Source organism: Ipomoea nil, unplaced genomic scaffold (genome assembly GCF_001879475.1).
Source record: "Ipomoea nil cultivar Tokyo-kokei standard unplaced genomic scaffold, Asagao_1.1 scaffold1237, whole genome shotgun sequence".
NCBI classification, from domain to species: Eukaryota; Viridiplantae; Streptophyta; class Magnoliopsida; order Solanales; family Convolvulaceae; genus Ipomoea; species Ipomoea nil.
In genome coordinates, this window is record NW_017617665.1 from 156,817 (window position 1) to 165,443 (window position 8,627).

Sequence of the window (8,627 nt, forward strand, 5' to 3'; positions counted from 1 at the left end):
TAGTATTAAATTAAATTTACTTAGTAATTTTATATCTTTGATTTTTTTAAATAGTGTTTTTAATAATTAAGTGTTATTAAGTTGTGATTAGGTTAGGGTTGTTTGGCTTTTAAAATTAGTTTTCTTTGTTTTCTTTATTGGATTGGCGCAGCAATATAAGGGAAAGAAAAGGCGTTGCTTTTGGGGGGTTTTTGGTTTTTTTTGGGAGTGACGGCAGAACGGAAGAAGAGAAAATAGCGAAGGGAAAAAAAGGAAGCCAGGGAGCACAGTAGCAGTTCGGCGAAGAGATTCAAGACTCCATCGCAAGGAATTTTCGAGCTTCAATCGCGGCTATCTTCTTCTTAGGCTTGAATTATTTTCCTTCATCTCTATCTTTATTCTTGTTTAAATTTCCAGAATACTATTTATTGAACAATTGATGCATTTAATTATGATTCTTGGCTAGAACTTTAATTAGGGATTTGGATTAGCCTGTATTTGATTAATTGACTATTTTTCATGTGTTGATTCTTCCAATTTCAGTTTAATAATTGAACTTGATTATATTTATTTTATGTATTTTAATTGTAGATTGTGTGACTGGCCATTGCATAATTCAAATATTAGGGTTCATAAGAAGAACTGACAGGTGAATTATGAACCTAGAACTCGTAAGATAAACACAATTGACCTAAACTAGACATAGCTTTAGGTATTTGTGGTGATATTTGATTGTTGCTTAATGGGTTTAATTAATGTTGGTGAGATATCGACGGGTGATCACAGTTAATTGGATACAACCTAGTAGCTCGACGGAGTATTAGGATATATTTGAAGCAATCGTTACTATAGTCATAAGAATTAATACATAGGAGAGTTAGTTAATTATCTAATAGGTGAACCCAAATCCCTAGTCTTCTCTCAATTGGAATTTTCTTTAAATTAAGTTCATAAATATTCTTTTTAATCACATTAATTATATATTATTTGAGATTTGCCTTATCAACAATTTGATTATTAAAGATAACAGTTAATAGTGTTCTTCGTGGGATCGACCCTGGAATACTCCAGGAATTTATACTCTGATTGACTCTGTGCGCTTGCAGATTATAGCAATCAAGTTTTTGGCGCCGTTGCCGGGGAACATTTTGTTAAACTGTTTTCTTAAATTTTTCTTTTTAAATTTATTTTTGTGGTTAGGTCCATTATCATTTTATTTTTATTTATCTTTTCTATTTTTATTTTGTTTGTTTATGAACTTAAGACTATCACTGAGGCATAAAAATACTGAGTTATTTCTGATTGATCTCGAAATTGAGCGTACTTGCAGAAAAAACAGGGTACGAAGGCGGCTTGAAATGGCTGAAAACAATAGAGTGGGTCAACTGGATGACCCCGTACCACCAATAGTTCCACCTCCTCAAAATCAAGCAGCTCAACCACGTCTTCGAGACATCCAAAGACCGGTAATAGCTGTTAACCCTTCTTGCATTCAATTATCTGATGTAGCTAGAAATTATAAACTCAAGACTTTCCATCTGAATATGCTACCGACCTTTAACGGTTTGGGAAGTGAAGATGCTTTGGGTTTCATGCGAGAGCTCTATAGTACGGTACAAACTTTACCTTTGAATAATTTATCTGAGGAAGAACTTAGAATGAAATGTTTCCCATATTGCATGAGGGGTGATGCTAGGCAGTGGTTGTTAAATTTACCAGAGGGTTCTTTAAGAGCTTGGGATGATGTTTACAATGCTTTCATGTTTAAATATTATTCACCTCAGAAGACAATGGACTATAGGAGTAGGATATGCACTTTTACTCAAAGAGAGACTGAGTTATTTCATGAAGCATGGGATCGTTTTAAATTGCTTTTGACACAATGTCCACACCATCAATTCCCATTGTTATTGTTGACACAATTCTTTTATGAAGTTTTAACTCCTAATTGTCAGTCTCTTGTAGATACTGCTGCAGGTGGATACACAGGTGATAAAAATAGTGATGAATTAAAAGCTATCTATGAGAGCTTAGCTACTAATTCTCGACAAAAGGCAGTGAGAGGTCGAAGAGCTACTGTGCATGAAATTAGCTCACAATCTGAGTTGACAACACAAATGGCTGAATTGACTAAACAGATTAACTTGTTAATGACTCGTGATAGTTCAAATAGAGAATTTTGTGCTTTTTGCAATACATATGGTCATAATTCTTCTGTTTGTATGAATACAGAGTCATCACAACCATCTTATGAGGAAGCTAATTACATGGGATCCAACATGGGTAGGCAACCACCAAGAAATGATCCATTTTCTAATACATATAATCCAGGTTGGCGAAACCATCCTAACTTCTCATGGAGAGATCAAGGTAGTGCAAGACCAATGGGACCACCTGGGTTCCAGCAACAAGGACCATCAGGATTCCAGCATCAGCAATACAGACCTTTCCAGCATCCACCTGCACCACAACAGTCTCAACTTCCTGCTTAGGAGAAGAAGCCTCAATTGGAGGATATGTTCATGCAATACATGGCTAGCCAGGACACTATGATGAAGAAAATGGATGCAAAAATTGATAAGTTTGCTCAATCCAGTCAAGCATCCATTCATAATTTAGAAGTGCAAGTAGGTCAGTTGGCTAAATTGGTTGTAGAAAAAGATCGAGGTAAGTTTCCTAGTACCACTGAATTAAACCCTAGGGAAGGAGCTATGGCTGTCACCTTGAGAAGTGGTAAGATGTTGAATGAAACTTTGAAAGAAAAAGAACCCATGAGTGTTGAAAAAGAGAGTGATAAAGAAGAAGAGGAGCAAGTGCCTAAAGAGAATTCTAGTGATCAAAACCTCACTTCCTCTACAGTAAAACCTTATGTACCCCCCATTCCATATCCACAAAGGGTACAAAAGAGGAACCAGGACAATAACTTTAAAAGATTTTTGGAGATTTTTAAAAAATTGCAAATTAATATTCCTTTTGTAGAAGCACTTGCTAATATGCCATCTTATGCCAAGTACATTAAGGAAATTGTGTCTAATAAAAAGAAATTGGAAGAGTTTGCTACTGTGCACCTAAATGAGGAGTGTAGTGCTATTCTACAAAGCAAATTACCTCCTAAGCTAATGGATCCAGGAAGTTTTTCTATTCCTTGCACTATTGGTAATACTGTTATTGATAAATGTTTATGTGATCTAGGTGCTAGTATTAACCTTATGCCTTTAACTCTTTTTAAGAAGTTGGAAATAGCTGAAATGAAGCCAACAACAATCTCTCTTCAACTTGCTGATAGATCAGTCAAGTACCCGCTTGGAGTAGTGGAGGATATCTTGGTAAAAGTTGGTAAATTTTATTTTCCTGCTGATTTTCTGATTCTTGATATGGGTAGTGACACAGATACATCTCTTATACTTGGTAGGCCATTTTTGTTGACAAGAGGAGTATTAATTGATATGTCATCAGGGAAATTGATTTTTAGAGTAGGAACAGAAAAAGAAGAATTCTCTATCTCTAAAGCTATAAAATTGCCTACTTTTGATGAATCATGTCTTTTTGTTGATGTTATTGTGAAACCTTCAAAAGAAGTATTTGTTAAGCATTCACCTAGTGAAACACCACATCAACTTGAACTTAAACCACTTCCATTGCAGTTGAAATACAATTTTTTTGAGTGACAATGAGACTTTCCTTATGCTTTCTTATGCTCATTTACTTCATGCAAAAGAAGAGAGACTATGGAGAACATTGACTAAAACTTGGCATGACAAAAATAATTTTTGGAGAGAATTCAAAGTGTAGCAAGAAGTTTTGTTGTCTAGCTCTTGTCTTAAGCTTTCTCCAGGGAAATTGAAGTCTAGATGGTTTTGTCCTTCCAATGTCCCTAAAGTTCGTTCTTATGAGGCCATAGAGATTGAAGGATATAAAAAGAGACCATTTATAGTTACTTCACCAAAAGGCAGTCCCGGAAGAAAGTGGCAACTAACATGGAAGTTTCCTATTTATTTCATTTTCTCATACCTGCTTTTATATTTAACATTGAGGACAATGTTGAGTTTGAGTGTGGGGAAGGGAAAGTAAATTTAGGGGATGTTTTCTTCATTTTTCTTTATGCATTTTGCTGCAATTATTTTCTGCACTTTCCTGTAATTTTCTGCAAAATTTTCAGCACTTCTTCATTTTCCTTTATGCATTTTACTGCAATTATTTTATGCACTTTCCTATAATTTTCTGCAAAATTTTCAGCAAAAAAAAAATTCTGCATTTTCTGCATTTTTATGGATTTTTAGCATCTTTTCCTTCATTTTTCTGCAATTTCTTAGCAAATAAATTTTTAAAAAATGCCATCTAATGACTATGTTGATTGGGAGATAAGTTCTAGTGTTTTGGGAGTGCATAATATCAATGAATGTGTTTGGCTATATGTATGCTTGCATAGAGTTGGTAGTCAAATTCTGTCACACCGTGAGCTGTTGAGCCTAGAGGTTGCCCACTGCAACTTATTTTCATTTTGAGTGTTTATGTGCCCTCTTTGATTGTGTTACTTCTAGAACTTGCTTCATACCATTTCAGAGCTACATGTTATATGATGACACGAGAATGATTTAGGCATTAGGATTTAGCCTTATGGCCTTAAAAATGCCCACATCCTTATACATGTTATTTTTCCCCTAGTTAACCATTTTGAGATTTATTATAAATAAATGTAAGACATTTCTCTTCATTAGCCAGTTCCAAAGAACCTTAGCTCATAAAAAGAAGCCTCTAAACCCGTCCTTGAGTCAGTAGAAGTCATTATTTCATTTATCTGTGCAAGATGACAAAAAGTGATGAAGTATGAGTGAGATTGGAGTTGAAAGGTGATTGTACAATTGGTTTTCTTTGAGTGAAGAATTGTTTGTGATCAAAGGGGGTGAAAATGAAAAAAAAGAACAAAATGATATGTTATAATTTGTGGGTTGAAAAAAATTGTTGGCCCAAACTTTTGTGCTCATTTTATTCTTAAAATGATTTATGAGCAATGAAGACATGATAGAAATTTGATGATTATGGGAAGAGTACCATTGAGGGTTGTGTGGAAATGGAAAGCAATTTATTCGGTTTTATCAGAAAAAAACAACAAAAAAATGAAAAAAAAAACAGGAAAAAAATGAAAAATGAGATTTTGAAGTTGTTTTGGGAATTTATCAGTGAAAAGGATGAGGGAGAATGAAGTAGAAGTGAGGCTTGTTTTGGTAGAGTTCATTGCATTGGTAGAATACAGTTTCTTGCTCTTGATATGGTGAAATTATGGCTCTACTGATTCCTTGGACTTTCTTTGTATTTCCTTATATCCTTTCTTTTATAAACCACATACCCTTGGCCCCATTACAACCCAGAAATAAAGATCTTTTGACTCGTGTTTTTCATATAATTTTGGTAGTGGAGTTTTGGTGGACAAGCAAGCCTATGGCAAGTGCGCTCTCGATAGAGAATGGTGTGTACCTTTCTTATACATATATTTGTGAGAGATTGAGTGAACAACCGTGAAGACTACTATTCTCTTTTGTCTTGTGTGCATATGACTTTGAACTCTCACGAAGTATTATGTGTTCACCAATTCCCATGAAATGAATGCCTAGTTAACATGGTTATGGTTGGTAGTTTTATTTCATTGCATAAGTTTGCTTGGGGACAAGCAAAACCCTGAGTGTGGGGAAGTTTGATAAGCTTAATTTCTAGGCATTATTTAGAGTAATTTTAGTCCGTTATTTTCATAAATAAATTAAGTTTTAGAGTTGGTTTTATAATAAATATTATATTATTTATATGTTACTAGTTTAGATTGATTTTAATAAGTATTAGGCTAATGTTGCATTTTTATTAATATTAATAAGAGTTATTTTATCTATAGTATTAAATTAAATTTACTTAGTAATTTTATATCTTTGATTTTTTAAATAGTGTTTTTAATAATTAAGTGTTATTAAGTTGTGATTAGGTTAGGGTTGTTTGGCTTTTAAAATTAGTTTTCTTTGTTTTCTTTATTGGATTGGCGCAGCAATATAAGGGAAAGAAAAGGCGTTGCTTTTGGGGGGTTTTTGGTCTTTTGGGAGTGACGGCAGAACGGAAGAAGAGAAAATAGCGAAGGAAAAAAAAGGAAGCCAGGGAGCACAGTAGCAGTTCGGCGAAGAGATTCAAGACTCTATCGCAAGGAATTTTTGAGCTTCAATCGCGGCTATCTTCTTCTTAGGCTTGAATTATTTTCCTTCATCTCTATCTTTATTCTTGTTTAAATTTCCAGAATACTATTTATTGAATAATTGATGCATTTAATTGTGATTCTTGGCTAGAACTTTAATTAGGGATTTAGATTAGCCTGTATTAGATTAATTGACTATATTTTTCATGTGTTGATTCTTCCAATTTCAGTTTAATAATTGAACTTGATTATATTTATTTTATGTATTTTAATTGTAGATTGTGTGACTGGCCATTGCATAATTCAAATATTAGGGTTCATAAGAAGAACTGACAGGTGAATTATGAACCTAGAACTCGTAAGATAAACACAATTGACCTAAACTAGACATAGCTTTAGGTATTTGTGGTGATATTTGATTGTTGCTTAATGGGTTTAATTAATGTTGGTGAGATATCGACGGATGATCACAGTTAATTGGATACAACCTAGTAGCTCGACGGAGTATTAGGATATATTTGAAACAATCGTCACTATAGTCATAAGAATTAATACTTAGGAGAATTAGTTAATTATCTAATAGGTGAACCCAAATCCCTAGTCTTCTCTCAATTGGAATTTTCTTTAAATTAAGTTCATAAATATTCTTTTTAATCACATTAATTATATATTATTTGAGATTTGCCTTATCAACAATTTGATTATTAAAGATAACAGTTAATAGTGTTCTTCGTGGGATCGACCCTGGAATACTCTAGGAATTTATACTGTGATTGACTCTGTGCGCTTGCAGATTATAGCAATAACCAGACTCGACAACATTCAAAATTAGAGAAGTCTCCAAACTTCTTGGCTCTTCGTCTGCTCCTGTGTCTGAAACAAGCCACTCAGCTTCACCAAGCCCAACTGATCATTCTCCAGCCAGAGAAACAAGAAAATCTAAATACAAAGGTGTCCCTGACAGAGTAGCCGTTGTAATCGGTGATGATAATCTTGATACTATTCAACCTGAGAAAAGACGACGATCTGCTAAATCAGTAAAGGTTGAAAGTGACCCACCTGTTCAACAAGTGTTTAAAACTTTGAGATCGTCTGTCAAGAACAAGGCCCCTGCTACGGTTTCCACCACTTCTACCAGAAAGATGAAACCCACTACAAGGTCAAGAGGTAGGAGTGTCACTCCTGATGTCCAAGCTACTTCAGACAATCCTGACACCACCATTTACAAACCTCAGTTTGTTTCTGCTACAACTCAGGGAAAGTGGTCTACGATGGTACGACGAGAGCTTATAGTTCAGAGGTCGGTTGATGAGAATCAGTTGAACTCTGTCTGTGATATTTTACCCCTGCTGAGTGAGGTTGTCCTCATGAAAACTGTCACCTCCATTTTCCCCTACTCGAAGCTGCTGACCTACGAATTCTACTGCAATCTTAATGAAGAAATTGACAACCTTACGGGGACCCGGTGCATGCAGATTTTCATCAGAGGAAAGTGGTATGTTTTTGGTCCAGACATGATTAATGAATACTATGGCTTGAAGGCTGTTGATGAAGAAGAGATTACGGGCTGGGATTTGGTTGCAAGGACTCTCACTGGTGGTCAAACTCCTATATGGCCTACAGGTGATATTGACAATCTGTCTAGCTCGAAGCTTACCTCCAAATATGTTATTCTGCACCGTATTGCCTTGCACAATTGGCTCCCTTCTGCCCATTTTCATACGGTTAGCAAGCAACTGGCTGCTCTCCTGTTCCGTATTGGCACCAAAATGTCCATTGATCTGGGGAAGTGGATCTTCTATCATTTCCTCACATTGATTCATCCAAGGGAACAAAAGGTAAGACTGCCTTATCCTAATCTCATTTTTGGAGTTCTGACGACGCATGGCCTAGTACCAATGCCAAGTGAGATTATTAGTCCAACTCTGCTATATATTGTTGATCCATGCCTCTTGAATGACAAGCACATCCTAGATGTTACACCTGTTAATGCTCTTCCATCATCTGATGCTGACACTCCTGTTGATGACTCGCCCCATGCGAAGGATGTTCAGCTCTTTCTCCGTCTGAAGGCTCGGGTGTCTGAGCTTGAAACTGTTAATGGCATTATCGTGAAGCAACTTAATGCAGCCCGTACTGAACTTGCGACTGTTCTCCTTCGTCTAAGCTTGACTGAGTTTGCTGCTGCTGAGAATGTGAAGTCTGATAGTGAAGGTCCCTCGAATGCTTAAATGTTCCTTTGTCTATCTTTGGCAAAAAGGGAGAGTGCCTAAACTCTGGGGTAGTTTTTGTGTGTTTTTGTAGGACTTCGTATCTTCTGGCCCTGTCTGGGCATGTGTTTGTGATGGCCCCATGCTTTGTGGAGAATATTACTTGTTTTTGTCCAGCACGACTTGTGTGCTATTATTTCTCTTATGGGTTGTGTTTTAGACTTATGTCTTTTATGAGACAGCTATCAATTTTTGTCTTCCTTTTT

The 8,627-nt window shown here is 35.6% G+C and overlaps 1 protein-coding gene across 1 annotated transcript; it reads left to right on the forward strand.

The window, feature by feature from the left end:
• The first annotated feature begins 2,510 nt into the window (after window positions 1–2,510).
• On the forward strand, window positions 2,511–8,382 carry LOC109183930. Its single transcript, XM_019333958.1, has 4 exons — window positions 2,511–2,646; window positions 2,959–3,060; window positions 3,172–3,387; window positions 6,962–8,382. The coding sequence occupies exons 1-4, from the start codon at window positions 2,511–2,513 to the stop codon at window positions 8,380–8,382; spliced, it is 1,875 nt and encodes a 624-aa protein (XP_019189503.1).
• The last annotated feature ends 245 nt before the right edge of the window (window positions 8,383–8,627 follow it).